The following is a 15,788-nucleotide window of genomic DNA, read 5'->3' as shown; positions in this document are numbered from 1 at the left end:
ACGGGGAGAGGTTGAGGGGATATGTAAGGAGGAGGAGAGGAGAGTTATGGGTTGGGGAGAACGGGGAGAGGTTGAGGGGCTGTGTAAATAGGAGGAGGAGGGTGAAGGAAGGATTAGGGGGAAGTCTTGAGAGTTGGAGAAGACTGAGAGAGCTTGGAAATGTATGTAAAGAGAAGGAGAATAGGGGGGGTCTTCGAGTCTTGAGGGTTGGGTTGGAGTCTTGAGTACTATTGAAGGGGACGAAAAGGTTTAGGGATATATAAGAAGAGGGTAAGAAGGGAGAGGCGTGTAGCTATATCAAAGGGTTCCAAGAGTAAAGAGAGAGGTTAGGAATATGTAAACAGGAGAAGGATGGAAAGTTAAAGTCCAGTTCGTCTCACCTGACTTTTGCTTTTGCTCCAGTTCGACCCAGACAGGTAGCGATGTTTGTCTCGCTTGTTCTTGTCGAGGCAATACTGCAGCAGCTTGTCCTCCGCCTCCAGTCCGTCGTGGAGGTAGTAGAAGATGTGGAAGTTCTGTTCGCCCCTGTGGTGGAGGAGAGAAGGAGAGGTGGATGAGAGAGTGATATGGGTGGCAGGAGAGAGGAAAGAGGAGAGGTGTATGGGTGAGAAAGGTAGAAGAGAAAGGAAAAGGAAGAAAGAAAGAAGGCGAGGGTGTGAGGGAATGGTAGAGGTAGAAGTAGAGAGGGAAAGAGAGAAGAAAAAGGAGGAGAAAAAAGGAAAAGAAGAAAAAATAAATAAAAAGAGAGGAAACAGGAAATGAACACGAACAAGAAAAAATGAAAAAAAACGAAAATGAAGAAAAAAAACAATCAACGAAAAGAAGAAGAAAAAAAAGAAGAAAAAGAAAAAGAAATAAAAAAAAGAAAATAGGCAATAAAAGAAAATAAAGACAGAGAAGAAAACAGAAAGAAAGAAAGAAGAAAAGAAAAGAAATCAAGACAAAGAAAAAAAATATAAAAAAAAGCAGAAAATAAGTAAAACAACACGTCAGAGTCACCATACACCACTACCACCATCACCACCACCACCACACTCACTTAGCCTGACGCACGACCCGGGACTGCTCCAGAAGATACACCGAGATCTTGGCGCCGGTCACCTTGCCGAGCCGCGTGTAGGTAAGGTCGAGGTACTTGCCGAAGCGCGAGGAGTTGTCATTGATACCCGTCTTGGCGTTCCCGAAGGCTTCCATAATGGGGTTCACCTGCAAGATCTTGTCCTCGAGGTTACGATTCGGTGCCTATGTGGAAGAGGGTGAGAGAGGGGGTTAGAATGAGTGTGAGAATGAGAGAAATTGACCCCTCTTTCGGCCACCTCTTTGGATTCTTTATAGGAGCAGCGAGTAGCGGGCTTTTTTTAAAATTATTGTTTCCTTTCTTTGTGTGCCCTTGAGCTGTCTCCTTTGTTGTAAAAAAAAAAGGAAAGTAAGAAAGAGAGTAAGGGAAAGGAGGAAGAAGAAATTTAGAAGATTAAGCAGTAAAATAAAAAAGGAGAAGTTGGTTAAGTGTTTTTAGAAGCTCACACAAATAACAGGAGCCAAATACCTTTAATAACATGAACTCCCCCCCCCCAAAAAAAAACCCTACGAAAGCTTACCAAAAACCGCCCCTTAACCCGGTAGCAGCGACAGGCCAAATTTGTGGCTTTACCGTGTAGGACCAGCGACGGGCCAAATTTTTGCTATGATATCAACCTCCCAAAATAGATGATGCATAAACTGATCACAAATGCGTTGATATATATTATGAAATGGTTTGTGTGAGCGATGATTTTTTCTCATTAATTCGCTTAGAGGGGCCTTTCAGAAATATGATCCCTGCAGCTACCGGGTTAAGTAGGCCTATCTCCCCACCTCCCCTCAAGCCTATAGTACCTTTCCTAGCGTCACGAGTTGCTTCAGGAGGAAATTGGCGCTCTCTGTCTTGCCAGCGCCGGACTCTCCTGATATAACGATGCACTGCTGTTGTTTCTGGTGGAGCATCGTGTGGTAAGCGTTGTCGGCCATGGCGTAGATGTGGGGCGGGTTCTCACTCTTCACCATTCCCCTGTGCCGTCTCGATTCCTGTAGGGGGAGATGGTGGTGGTGGTAGTGATAGTGGTGGTGGTAGAGGTTGAGGTTGTAGGAGCTTGTGGTTAGTGGTGATGGTGGTTGGTTAATGGCTAGTTAGTTAGTGTAGTTAGGTTAGGTTAGGTTAGGCTAGTTAGGTTAGGTTAGGTTAGGTTAGTCAGTTAGGCTAGGTTAGGTTAGGTTAGGTTAGTCAGTTAGGTTAGGTTAGGTTAGGTTAGTCAGTTAGGCTAGTTAGGTTAGGTTAGGTTAGGTTAGTCAGTTAGGCTAGTTAGGTTAGGTTAGGTTAGGTTAGTCAGTTAGGCTAGTTAGGTTAGGTTAGGTTAGGTTAGTCAGTTAGGTTAGGTTAGGTTAGGTTAGTCAGTTAGGCTAGTTAGGTTAGGTTAGGTTAGGTTAGGTTAGGCTAGTTAGGCTAGTAAGTTAGGTCAGTTCGTCAGATAGGCTAGTTAGGTTAGGTTAGTCAGTTAGTTAGGCTAGTTAGTAGTTAGGGTAGTTAGTGGCTTAATCGTAGGTAGGTGGTTAGTGGTGATGGTGGTAGTTAATGGTGATGGCGGTTAGTGAAAGAAGGGATGAGATAAAATAGAGAGAGAAAGATTTGAAAAAAGCAGAGAAAATATAATGAAATAGCGTTGTCCCTCTCTACCTGTACCCTCTCTCTCTCTCTCTCTCTCTCTCTCTCTCTCTCTCTCCAAATTATCGTACTGAACATTATATATATAATTTTTAAGCCTCAAACTCTCGTACCTACACAAATACCAACAGAAAATTAAAGTTAGCGTTAAAAACTGATATTTATTGTTTATTTTCGTTCTTTTTTGCTATAGTTATTAGTCAGAAAATACGAAAATCGAATGCGCTGTATACGATAATTTGACAACGCTCTCTCTCTCTCCCTCTCCCTCTCTCACCTGGTCGCCATACACGCCCAGCTCCTTGAAGGGGTTGACCGCTATGAGAATGTCGCCCATGTAGGTGTAGATCTGATCCGTCTGGTACCGCCTCTCCAAGTGGTCCACGATCACCTCCTGCAGGTACACACGAAGGTTAATTACAGGTGGAATAGGTAACGGTGAAGGAACTACAGGTGATATAGGGGGAAGGAAGTATGTGTAGGAAAGTTGTTGTTATTGTTGTCAGGACCGAAGGGGCAGGTGAATGGATGTAGGGAGGGGATGTTTGCGGGGGAAAATGTCCTGAAGGGAATATGCCCAGGGGGAACGTGTCCAGGGGGGAATGTGTCCAGGGGGGAATGTCTCAGGGGGGAAATTGTCCAGGGGGGAATCTGGCCGGTACCCGTTATTGTTGTTGATGATGATAGGGTGGGAAAAAAAATGTGGAGATGAAAGAGGAACGCAAAGAAGTACATTATGTTAAAAGAATGAGATATAAGGAAGAAGACAAAAGAAAGAAGAGGGGAAGAAGAGAACAAACAGTAGTGAGGAGAACATTGGGAGGTGGTTGAAAAGTTAGTTAAAAGAATGGGGTGAAAGGGAGAAGGCAAAGAATGGAAGAACGGGAAGAGAAAGTGTGGGTGAAGGAAGGACTCAAGAAAAAAAGTACCAATTATAAAGAACGATACATAAAGAAAGTAAATAGGCAAAGGAAAAGGGCTTAAGAAAAACAAATTAAAAAAAAAGGAAAAGGGCGCAAGAAAAACAAAACAAAAAGAAAAGAAAACGCAAAGAAAAATGGCACAAGGCAAAAAAAAAAACAGCAATGAAGAAAACCAGGGTACGAGGTCAAGCTAGGTCACTCCCGCTCACCTCCGTCAGTCGTTCGAGGCAGGCGAGGTCATCCATCCAAACGAGCGTCCTCTTCGTGCGCCGGTCAGCCTTCAGCGCGCCGCCCTTGATGGTGGTCTCCGGCTCCTTCTGCACCAGCTGGTTTCTCTTCCGAAGGTCATTTTGGAGGAGGACTAACTCACGCCGGACCTGTTGGGGGGGGGGTGATGGGAGGTGAGGGGGAGTTGGGGAAGGGGAAGGTGTGGGGGAGTTGGGGGTGAGGGAAGTTGCAAAGGGAGGTGAGGGGAAGTTGGGGGAGTTGGGGTGAGGGAATTGGGGAGTGGGTGAGGGGGGAGTTGGGGAGTGGGTGAAGGGGTGTTGTGGGAGGGGGAAGGAAAGAAAGGTGATTTATGATTTGTATGGGAAACTTTTTTATTATTAATATTTCTAACTTTTTATTCTTTCTACCTTTGTTTACTATTATTATTATTATTATTATTATTATTATTATTATTATTATTATTATTATTGCTACTGTTGTTTTCATTGTTGTTGTTGTTGTTGTTGTTTTGCTGTTGTTCCTGTTGTTGCTGTTTTTGTTATTGTCGGTATTTCTTCTACATGGAAAATAGTAACAGCAACATCAATTACTACTACTACTACTACTACTACTACTACTACTACTACTACTACTACTACTACTACCACACAAACTCTCCTTCAAGTCTCGTAACATAAGCTTCCCGTGTGATTCCCTTGATAATGAGCGCAGCCTAACACAACAACACTCTCTCTCTCTCTCTCTCTCTCTCTCTCTCTCTCTCTCTCACACTTGACCGTCACTTCCCCCCCCACCCCCCCACCCAGCTGTGCGCCCTATCGTTATGGCCATGAATCAGCGCGTTACATAATCTCCTTTGCATAATTTGACGGGGCGCTCACTTCCGTCAAACAGTATAGGGTCTGCATCCTCTATCTCTTTCGTCGATTTGCTGGGATTTCACACTCTCGTCTTCTGAGCTCATAACTACTTCCTAAGGCCACAAAAGGAGATGAGTCGAGTTCTTTTTTAACGTTATTGGGTCTACGTGGTCATGTTATTTTCCATTTTATAAGCTGGGATTTCACATGTCTCCTCTTTTAGCTATGTCTCCTTCTTTTTCCCTGTTTTCCTTCCTTCATCCTTTCCTTCCTCCACTTGTTTCCTTCCTCTTACCAAATGCTTTCTTTCTTCTCTTTCTCTCTTCCTTATTCCTCTTCTCCTCCTCCTCCCTGCTCCTCTGTTCCTAATACTCCCTTCTTTTCCCTCCTTCATTCTTTCCTTCCTCTACTTCTTTCCTTCCTCACCTGTTCTCCTCCTTCCAAATGCTTCCTTATACTTCTCTCTCCCCCTTCCTTCATCCTCTTCTCCTCCTCCCTGTTTCTCTGTTGCTAATACTCCCTTCTTTTCCCTCCTTCATCCCCTTCCTCACCTAACTTATCCCTCTTCCTTGTTTTCTCTCCCTCCTTCATTCCCTTCCTTTGCCTCTCCTTTCCTCAACTCCTCTCTATTTTCCTTTTAGCTATACATCTTTCACTTCTTTTCCCCTCCTCTATCTTATTCTCCGTCTCATCTTCCTATTCATCTCCTACCCTCTACTCCCTCCTGCACCCCCTCCTCCCGCGCCTCCTTCCTCACCTCCTCGGGGTTGTGGGGCACGGCCTTGATGAAGGGGTGTTGGAGCAGCTCTTTGGCGATAGGCCGCTGCTCGAAGTCCTTCACGAGGCACTCAGAGATGAAGTCGTTGAACTCCATCGACCACTCCACCGGCCGGTCCAACGTTGGCGGGGGGTTGCGGGGGATCTGGAGGGGGGGGTGAAGAGGGAGTGGGGTGAGTGTGGGGTGAAGGGAGGTTGGGGAGTGGTGTGTGTGGTAGGGGTGAAGGGAAAGGAGATGGGAGATTGGGATGGGGTGTGTGTGGGCGAAGGGGTGAAGGGAAAAGAGATGGGAGATTGGGATGGGGTGTGTGTGAAGGGGGAGAGTTGAAGGGGAGGGGTGAAAGGAGTAGAGCCTGCAATCACACCTTTACTAAACCACTAACACTTTTCATTTCATCTCACTGATCTTCCTCACCTGCAAAGTCATTCTCATTAACATACCTGACCTGTAATCACACCTTTACTAAACCACTAACACCTCACAAAACACTTATAATTTCATCTCTCTAATCTTCCTCACCTGCAAAGTCATTCTCATTAACATACCTGACCTTCAATCATACCTTTACTAAACCACTAATACCTCACAAAACACTTATAATTTCATCTCTCTAATCTTCCTCACCTGCAAAGTCCTTCTCATTAAATCCCTTACCTGATTCACACCTTTACTAAACCATTAACACCTCACAAGGCACTTTTCATTTCATCTCTTTGATCTTCCTCACCTGCAAAGTCATTCTCATTAACATACCTGACCTGCAATCACACCTTTACTAAACCATTAACACCTCACAAAGCACTTTTCATTTCATCTCTTTGATCTTCTTCACCTGCAAAGTCCTTCTCATTAACAACCCTTACCTGTAATCACACCTTTACTAAACCACTAATACCTCACAAAACACTTATAATTTCATCTCTCTAATCTTCCTCACCTGCAAAGTCCTTCTCATTAACAACCCTTACCTGTAATCACACCTTTACCAAACCACTAACACCTCACAAGGCACTTTCATTTAATTTCTCTTATCTCCCTCACCTGCAAAGTCATTCTCATATCAACCCTTACCTGTAATCACACCTTTACTAAACCACTAACACCTCACAAGGCACTTTTCATTTCATCTCTCTGATCTTCCTCACCTGCAAAGTCATTCTCATTAACATACCTGACCTTCAATCACACCTTTACTAAACCACTAACACCTCACAAAACACTTTTCATTTCATCTCTCTGATCTTCCTCACCTGCAAAGTCCTTCTCATTAACATTCCTTACCTGCAATCACACCTTTACCAAACCACTAACACCTCACAAAGCACTTTTCATTTCATCTCTCTTATCTCCCTCACCTGCAAAGTCCTTCTCATTAACAACCCTTACCTGTAATCACACCTTTACTAAGCTATTAATGCCTCACAAAACACTTTAATTTCACACACTCTAATCTTCACTTGCAAAACCATCCTCATTATCATCCCTGCAAAACACCTCATTATATCTTGCATCACATACTTTCTCTTTCATTACTCTATTATCACCTCACCTGTACTACCCTCTCATTACACACTCCCTCTCTCCCACTCTCTATCTCTCACACCTGTCGGCCGGTATCTCTCTAAGCCTCCCTCGCCACCTCGTTTACCTGCACAAGCCCCTCATTACCCATTTCCACCTGTTGTCACCTGTTCCTTCCTCCCTTTTGTTGCACCTTTGCGAAATCCTTCATTAGTCACTTCCTGGTTCTGTGTCCTGTCATCACTTTCACCATCTACATAGCGTTTCTCCCCCGCCCCCGCACTATTTCCCTATTCCTAACCTAACTTACCTACCCTTCCCTAACCTTACCTAACCTAACTTAATTTACCCTAACCCATTACCCTTTATAGAACAACGTATGCCCCCTTCCATATATCCCTAACCATACCTTACCTTACCTAACTCAACCTTACTTTACCTTACCTTTTCTTATTTACCTTAACTAGCCTTACCTTACCTAGCCTAACCTAACCTAACCTAACCTAACCTAACCCATCACTCATAACATATCCCCCACCTTCCCTAAGTCCCTAACCTTACCTGGCCAAACCTTACCTTACCTTACCTTACCTAACCTTTCCTTACCTTACCTTACCTAACCTAACCCATCACCCATCAACATAATGTATACCTTACCTTCCCTATGCTCCTAACCTTACCTGGCCAAACCTTACCTTACCTTACCAAACCTATCCTAACCTTACCAAACCTAACCTAACCTAACCTAACCTAACCTAACCTAACCTTATCTTTCCTTTCCTTTCCTTTCCTTTCCTTTCCTTTCCCTCCCTTACCTAACCTAACCCAACCCAGCACCCTTCACCCACCTGGAAGAGGGCTCGCATGGGGTGGATGTCCGAGAGGGGAGGTTCGCCGTCGGCCAGTTCGAGCGCCGTGATACCTAGGGACCAGACATCACAGCGCACGTCATAACTGTAGTCCAGCTGCTGTTCACACGCGATAACCTGACGAAGAGGAACGTGAGGGAGGGATAAAGGGGATGATGACGGGTGAATGAAAGGATGAAGATAGAGATAAGCAGGTGAAGAAGGTGATTTTTTTTTTTGCAACTAAGGGGACAGCTCAAGGGCACAAAAAAAGGAAACAATAATAAAAAAAGCCCGCTACTCGCTGCTCCTACAAAAAAGAAGGAAGGGCTCAGATAGTGTTGTGGGGACGAAGAAGGAGAGTAAAGAGGTGTAGAAAGGAATGAAGGAAAGATAGAAGTGAGAGTGAAAGAAGGGGTGAAGATAGAGATGACGAGGTGAAGGAAGGAAATGAAGGAAGGATTAAGATAGTGTTGTGTGATGAAGAAGGAGAGTGAAGAGGTGTAGAAGGGAATGAATGAATGATAGAAGTAGAAGTGTGAGAGTGAAAGAAGGGGTGAAGATAGAGATGACGAGGTGAAGGAAGAAGATGAAGGAAGGATTAAGATAGAGCTGTGGGGATGAAGAAGGAGAGTGAAGAGGTGTAGAAGGGAATGAAGGAAAGATAGAAGAGTTGTGACGATGAAAGAAGGATTGAAGGAGGAGACTGGAAAGGTGAAGGAGAGAGAAGGAGAGAAGGATGGATAGATGAAGAAGGGGAATTGTGAGGATGAAGGAAGGGAAGACAGTGAAGTTGAGAGATTAAAAGAAAGGATGAAGATGGAGATTGACGAGATGAAGAAGGGAAGATGAAGGATGAAGAAGGGATGAAAATAAAGTTGAGAGGATGAAGAAAGGAAGAAGATGGAGATTGACTAGATGAAGGAAGGGGAGAAAGTGAAGTTGAGAGGTTGAAAGAAGGGAAGAAGATGGAGATTGACTAGAAGAAGAAGGGAAGATGTATAGAATGAAGAAAGATGATGAAGGGAAAAAAAAGATGGAAACAGAAGAAGTGAAGAAGGAAAGCTGTACTATAACTTAAAACACCATCACTCCTCCTCCTCCTCCTCCTCCTCCTCCTGTTCAGTGGTAGAATTCTCGCCTGCCATGTTTCCTGCTCCTCCTCCTCCTCCTCCTCCTCTCCTCTCCTCCTCCTCCTCCTCCTCCTGTTCAGTGGTAGAATTCTCGCCTGCCATGTTTCCTCCTCCTCCTCCTCCTGTTCAGTGGTAGAATTCTCGCCTGCCATGTTTCCTCCTCCTCCTCCTCCTTCTCCCCCTCCTCACCTCGGGCGCCATCCAGTAGGGGGTGCCGACGGAGGTGTTGCGGCGGCCCCAGGAGGAGGCGAGGTGGGAGGACACCCCGAAGTCGACGAGCTTGATGTTGGCTTGTTCCGTCAGGAGGAGGTTGTGTCCCTTGATGTCCCGGTGCATGACGCGGTTCTGGTGCAGGTATACCATGGCCTGGGGGGAGGGTGGGGGGAGGGGGGGAAGGGGAGAAAGATTAGTGTGTCATATATGGGGAGTATATAGTTGTTTTGTGGTCTTGTTTTCATTTCTCTTCCCGTAATGTAAGAAAAAAGAGAGAGAGAGAGAGAGAGAGAGAGAGAGAGAGAGAGAGAGAGAGAGAGAGAGAGAGAGAGAGAGAGAGAGAGAGAGATTTCCTTACCTTACCTTACCTTACCTTACCTAACCTTACCTAATCTAATCTAACCCTACCTAACCTATCCAACCTAACCTAATCTAACCTAACAACCTTACCTTACCTTACCTTACCTTACCTTACCTAATCTAATCTAACCCAACCTAACCTACCCAACCTAACCTAATCTAACCTAACTTAACCTTACCTTACCTTACCTTACCTAACCTTACCTAATCTAATCTAACCCAACCTAACCTACCCAACCAAACCTAATCTAACCTAACTTAACCTTACCTTACCTTACCTTACCTTACCTTACCTAATCTAATCTAACCCAACCTAACCTACCCAACCTAACCTAATCTAACCTAACTTAACCTTACCTTACCTTACCTAACCTTACCTAATCTAATCTAACCCAACCTAACCTACCCAACCTAACCTGTTCCAAGTCTAGGTATAAGGTGGTAGTGAGGAAGGTTAGGTTAGGTTAAGGGTATTGGTTCCAGTTCCGTTGTATTGGTTCTGGTACCGTTGTATTGGTTCTGGTACCGTTATAATGGTTCCAAGTCTAGGTATAAGGTGGTAGTGAGGAAGGTTAGGTTAGGTTAAGGGTATTGGTTCCAGTTCCGTTGTATTGGTTCTGGTACCGTTGTATTGGTTCTGGTACCGTTATAATGGTTCCAAGTCTAGGTATAAGGTGGTAGTAGAGGAAAGTTAGGTTAGGTTAAGGGTATCGGTTCCAGTTCCGTGTAAAGGCTATCGGACACGCTTCTCAGGTGTTTGTTAGTCAGTTTCCAGGTGATACAAACCCCGACAGATGGTTATAGAGAGAGAGAACTAGCCAGGGGGTGCTGTGCGTCTTCCCAGGTGGCTACGTAGACGGCGGCAAGTGGGAGAGTGACGAAGAAAAAGCGATAAGTATCAGAAAATCGCAGCATCGGGTGACTTAAGTGAACGTGATGTTACTACGCGCGTGATGGATGGGGGCGGGCGAACGTGAGTGGCCGCCGGGAGTTACCGCGTGAGGCAGGTGTGTGGTACTTACAGGTAAATTGTGAGCTACCTGTCTGGGGGGGAAGGGGGGCAAGGGGGGGGCGAGAGGTGAGATACGTGAAGAATTAATAGAAGAAAATTTGTTAGGATATATAACAGTAAATGTTATTATATCCTTTGTGTTTTTTTTTCTTTCTTTCTTTCTTTGTTTTCTTTCCTTTCCTTTCCTTTCCTTTCCTTCCTTCCTTCCTTCCTTCCGTCCTTCCTTTCTTTCTTCCTTCTTTCTTTTTTCTTTCTTTCTTTTTCTCTTCCTTCTTTCTTTTTTCTTTCTTTCTTTAGAGAGAGAGAGAGAGAGAGAGAGAGAGAGAGAGAGAGAGAGAGAGAGAGAGAGAGAGAGAGAGAGAGAGAGAGAGAGAGAGAGAGAGAGAGAGAGAGAGAGAGAGAGAGAACCCAATCTTACTTACCTTCGCCTCACACTTAAATCAATACAAAAAAAAGCAAGAGAGAGAGAGAGAGAGAGAGAGAGAGAGAGAGAGAGAGAGAGAGAGAACAAGGAAGGGAGACTCCTGCTCACTATGGCTTCCTTCCCTTCTCGTTCTCTTAAATACATTCTCTTTTTCTTTTTCTTTTTCTCCTTTTTTTTCTTCAGTGTCTTCTTCTGTGTGTGGTTTTCCTTTCCTACTTCCTCCTTTCAATGTTTTCTTCTTTTGTTTTCTTCTTTCTCCCTTTTTATTGTTATTTTCTTCCTTCCTTTCTTCCTTTGGTTCTTTCTTCCTCGTTTTATATCAATAGTTTCTTCCTTTCTTCCTTTCGTTCTTTCTTTCTCCTTTTTTTCATTCAAGTTTCTTTCTTTGCTTCCTTTTCTTTTCTCCTTTTCTTCAATCACTCCTTCCTTTCCTCCTTTCTTTCTTCCTCCTCTTTCTCAATCCTTCCTTCCTTTCTTCTTTCGTTTTTTCTCCTAATTATCAATCCTTTCTCCCTTTCTTCTTTGCTTCCTTCCTTCCTTCCTTCCTTCCTTCCTTCCCTTCCTTCCTTCCTCCCTTCCTTTCATCCCTCCCGTCTCATTCTCCCTTCCTTCCTTTCTTCCCTCCCTCCCTCCCTCCCTTCCTTCCTTCCTTCCTTCCTTCTTTCCCATCCCATTCTCCCTCTCCTCCTTTCCCTTCCTGTCTCTCCCACAATTATTCCTTCTCATCCTTCTCTCACGTTTATAAAATACCACCTTTCACTTTTCAAATTATCTTTAATACTCTTTTGTTTCCCATTCTCTCTCTCTTTTTTTCCCTCTCTTTCTCTCTTCCTCCTTCATTGGTCACTTTCTCTTTCCTTCTCTTTTTGTTTCCTTGTTTCTTTCTTAATTCCCTTTTTCGTTTCTTGTTTCCTGCCATTAATTATCTTTTCTTAATTGTTATCTTTATTTTCTTCTTCATAATTTTTCTTCATTCTTCTTTTTTGTATTTCTCTTTTTCATTCTTTTTTCTCCTATCTCTTTTTTGTCTTCTTCATTTCATATTTCTTTCTTTCCTCTCTTCTTTCATTCCATTTTCTTCATTCTTTTCTTCTTTTACTTATCTTGTTCATTCTCTTATTCTTTCTTCTTCTTCTCGTTTTTCTTCTTCCTTCCATATTTCTTTCTTTCCTCTCTTCTTTCATTCCATTTTCTTCATTCTTTTCTTCTTTTACTTCTCTTGTTCATTCTCTTATTCTTTCTTCTTCGTCTCGTTTTTCTTCTTCCTTCCATTTTTCTTTCTTTCCCGTCTTCTTTCATTCCATTTTCTTCATTCTTTTCTTCTTTTACTTATCTTGTTCATTCTCTTATTCTCTCTTATTCTCGTTTTCCTTCTTCCTTCCATTACTTATCTTCTTCTTGTCGTTTTTTTTTTTCTCTTTATTCTCCTCTACATCATTTTTCTTCTTTCCTATTTCTCTTCTCCAATCTTTATTATCTTATTCCTTCATTTTCTTCATTTCTGTAACTCCTTTTTTGACTCAGTATTTCTCTCTCCATCTCTTCTTTCTTTTCCTTCTCTTCACTTTCTTCCCTTCCCTTTCCTCTACTTTCTCTCCTCCATTTCTCCTCCATTTATCTTTCTCTCCGTCTCAGATCTTACATGAGCCTTCCTTTCCTCTATTCCTCCTTCCTTCTCTCCCTCCCTCCCTCTTTTCCTCCCCTCCCTTCCTTCTTCTCTCCCTCCCGTTCTCTTTTCTCTCTTCTCTTCCCTCCTGCCCTCCCTCCCTCCCTTCCTCCTTTTCCTTCCCTCTCTTCCTCCTTCCCTCCCCTCCTTTTCTTCCTCCCTCCCTCCCGTCCTCTTTTCTCTCTTCTCTTCCCTCCTCCCCTCCTTCCCTCCCTCCCTCCCCCCTGCCTCAGCACTTCCTGGTAACCACTAAACTAATACCTGATCCTCTTGTGGACAGGCTAACGGGATTCGAACCTGTGTTGTATAGACTCCGGGTACCCGTTCTTCCTTCCGCCACACGTGTAGGGGAGACTCGCTTATCTTTTGTTTTTCTTTGTTTTCTTTGTTTATCTTTTGTCTGCTTGTTAATTGTTTATCTTTAAGACTTATTATGTCTATTACTTTCTCTTCTTTATGATTAACTTTTTTCTTTTACTTATCTTTGTTTACTTGTTAATTGTGTATCTTCGTTTCTCTTTATCTATCTATATATCTATCAATCTATCAATCAATCAGTCATTCAGTAAGTCACTCACTCACTCACTCGCTCACTCATCAATCCATCAATCTATCTGTATCTCCATCTATCTATCTCAGTATTTGTATCTCTCTATCTATCTTTCTATCCCTCTCTTTCTCTCTCTCAGTACTCACGTCAATGGTCTCCTTCAGGATGTAGCCCAGCTGTTTCTCCGTCAGCTTCTGTCCTCGGCGGATCAGCGCTTGCACGAGGTCTGTCACGGAGCCTCGAGGACACAGCTGTTGGGGGGAGAGATCGAGGTGGGGGGATGGAAGAGCGTTAGATAAGGAGGAGGAGAAGGAGGAGGAGGAGGGTAATGGAAAAGAGGAAGATAAGTAGAATGGGAGAATAGGGAGGAAGAGGGAGAGGAAGAGAGGGGGAGAAGAAGTTGAAAGAGTAGGTATATGATGGGGAGAAAGAGAGGGTGAGAGAGAGAGAGAGGGGAGGAGAATGGAGTCGAATAGGGGAGGAAGAGGGAGAGGAAGAGAGGGGGAGAAGTTGAAATGGTAAGGGTGTGATGGAGAGAAAGAGAGGAAGAGAGAGAGAGGGGAGGAGAATGGAGTGGAGGGGAAGAGAGGAGAGAGGGAGAGAGAGAGAGAGAGAGAGAGAGAGAGAGAGAGAGAGAGAGAGAGAGAGAGAGAGAGAGAGAGAGAGAGAGAGAGAGAGAGAGAGAGAGAGAGAGAGAGAGAGAGAGAGAGAGAGAGAGAGAGAGAGAGATAACGTTGATTTTGTACCACATTTGTATCACTTTTCTTCCCTTCATCTTCCTCTTCTTCCTCTCCGCCTATCTATTCCCTTCTTCTTCCCCATTATCCTCCTTCCTCCTCCTTCTTCTTCTCCTACTCTTCCTTCCCTCTTTCTCTCCTTCTTCTACCAACCTTTCCTATTACCCTCCTCCTCCTTCTCCTTCTCTTCCTCCTCTTCCTCACCTCATCTTTCTTCCTCCCTTTCTTCTTTTTCTTCTTCCTCTACTTATCTTTTTTTTCATTTCCTTCTTTCATTCTTCTTTCCCATATACCTCTTCCTCCTCCTCCTCTTCCGCCTTCTCCTCCTCTTCCTCACCCCATCTTCCTTCCTTCCTTCCTTCCTCCTCTTTTTCCTTTACCCATCCTCTTTCCCAATCCCCTCTTTCACTCTTCTTTCCCATATACCTCCTCCTCCTCCTCTTCTTCCTTTACCCATCCTCGTTCCCAATCCCTTCTTCTTTCCTTCTTTCCCATACCTTTTCCTCCTCCTCCTTCCTCTTCCTCCTCTTCCTCACCTCCATGACTAGCCAGGCCTGATCCTCCTCCCTGACGTTGCCTCGCTTGAAGAAGATCCCCTGGAAGGCTGGGAGGTTCGGGTGGATGCTGAGGTCACGTAGGATCAGATACTCCTCCTCGATCTCCTCCAGGTTCTCCCCGATGTTCTCCATGATCTTGATTGCCACCTTCTCATCTGGGGGGATGTGGGGGGGGATGTAAGGTGAGGTGGGAGGGGGGAGATTGGGGGAGTGGGGACGGGGAGTATAGGACAATATGTTAAGTGAAGTCTATATCAGTGTTAGGTTAGGTTAGGTTAGGTTAGGTTAGGTTGGGTTGGGTTAGGTTGGGTTGGGTTAAGTTAGGTTAGGTTAGGTTAGGTTAGGTTAGGTTAGGTTAGGTTTATTTGTTGGGTTTGGGTCTATGTGCTAGATTCTTTTTTTTATTTTCTTTGTCTATTAGTTACTCTAGTTTTGTTTCCTGATAGTATTCCTCCTCCTCCTCCTCCTCCTCCTCCTTCTGTACTCACTGGTGTCATGGTCCTTGGCGGCGAACACCTCTCCATACGTCCCTTCCCCTATCACCTCGAGCAGCTCAAAGCGCGTGTTGGGGTCCGGGAGGTTGTCGAAGTCGATGTGTTGACTCAGGCCCATGTACGACATTCTGGCGGGCGGGGGCGTGTACTCTGAGGGCGGGGAGAGGGGAGAGAGAGTGGGTGTTAGAGCATGTTGAAGAGACAGAGAAAAAGAGAGGTATAGGTCCAGAGTGAGTGTTAGAGCGTGCTGAAGAGGTAGAGAAAAGGAGAGGTAGATATGAGCATGTAGATAGGTGTGTGAATGTGTTTGTGATATCTTCGTAATCTGTAAGAGGAATAGAGAGGCTTCTTAGGGCGAAATATAGACTTGTAAAAGAGTAATAGAGAAATGGCTAGCTAGTTTGTGATAGTAGATAATATATATGAGTAGTGTATGTAGACGAATGTGTGAATGTTTGTGATATCTCCGTAATCTGTAAGAGGATTAGAGAGGCTTCTTAGGGTGAAATAAAGACTTGTAAAAGAGTAATAGAGAAATGGCTAGCTAGTTTGTCATAGAGGTTTCTTATCTTTAGGTTATCGAATCAATATACGTGGGTCAGTGAGTGTGTGAATGGAGAAAGCGAGGAAGAAATGGGTGAGTCTGTAATGATGGGTGGGTGGTGATGATGGTGATGATGGTGAAGTGGAGATAGAACATAAGTATAGTGAATGGACCAGATGATGATGATGGTGGTGGTGATGGTGATGAGAGGGAGGGAGAAACGGGGGGACTGGGGGATAGTT

General features: G+C 44.2%; 1 protein-coding gene and 1 long non-coding RNA gene across 6 annotated transcripts in view; one reads left to right on the top strand and one right to left on the bottom strand.

Moving 5' to 3' along the window:
* Positions 1-15,788, top strand: part of LOC127005409 (uncharacterized) — an 88,958-nt gene that overhangs the window by 20,532 nt on the left and 52,638 nt on the right. The gene's annotated exons all lie outside the window — the stretch shown is intronic.
* LOC127004672 (myosin-IIIb-like) overlaps positions 1-15,788 on the bottom strand; it is a 67,370-nt gene that overhangs the window by 23,324 nt on the left and 28,258 nt on the right. For all 5 annotated transcript variants that reach the window (XM_050872794.1, XM_050872845.1, XM_050873005.1 and 2 more), the window contains 11 exons: positions 14,997-15,152; positions 14,488-14,663; positions 13,361-13,465; positions 9,179-9,355; positions 7,857-7,994; positions 5,467-5,631; positions 3,831-3,998; positions 2,976-3,092; positions 1,876-2,064; positions 1,040-1,242; positions 381-525 (listed from right to left, as the gene is read on the bottom strand). In XM_050872794.1, coding sequence (XP_050728751.1) covers positions 381-525; positions 1,040-1,242; positions 1,876-2,064; positions 2,976-3,092; positions 3,831-3,998; positions 5,467-5,631; positions 7,857-7,994; positions 9,179-9,355; positions 13,361-13,465; positions 14,488-14,663; positions 14,997-15,152 — 1,739 coding nt within the window. The remainder of the gene's footprint in view (positions 1-380; positions 526-1,039; positions 1,243-1,875; positions 2,065-2,975; positions 3,093-3,830; positions 3,999-5,466; positions 5,632-7,856; positions 7,995-9,178; positions 9,356-13,360; positions 13,466-14,487; positions 14,664-14,996; positions 15,153-15,788) is intronic.

This window comes from Eriocheir sinensis, chromosome 1, assembly GCF_024679095.1.
Source record: "Eriocheir sinensis breed Jianghai 21 chromosome 1, ASM2467909v1, whole genome shotgun sequence".
Lineage (NCBI taxonomy): Eukaryota > Metazoa > Arthropoda > Malacostraca > Decapoda > Varunidae > Eriocheir > Eriocheir sinensis.
The sequence above is the reverse complement of the archived record's forward strand: the minus strand, read 5'-3'. Positions and strand labels throughout refer to the sequence as shown.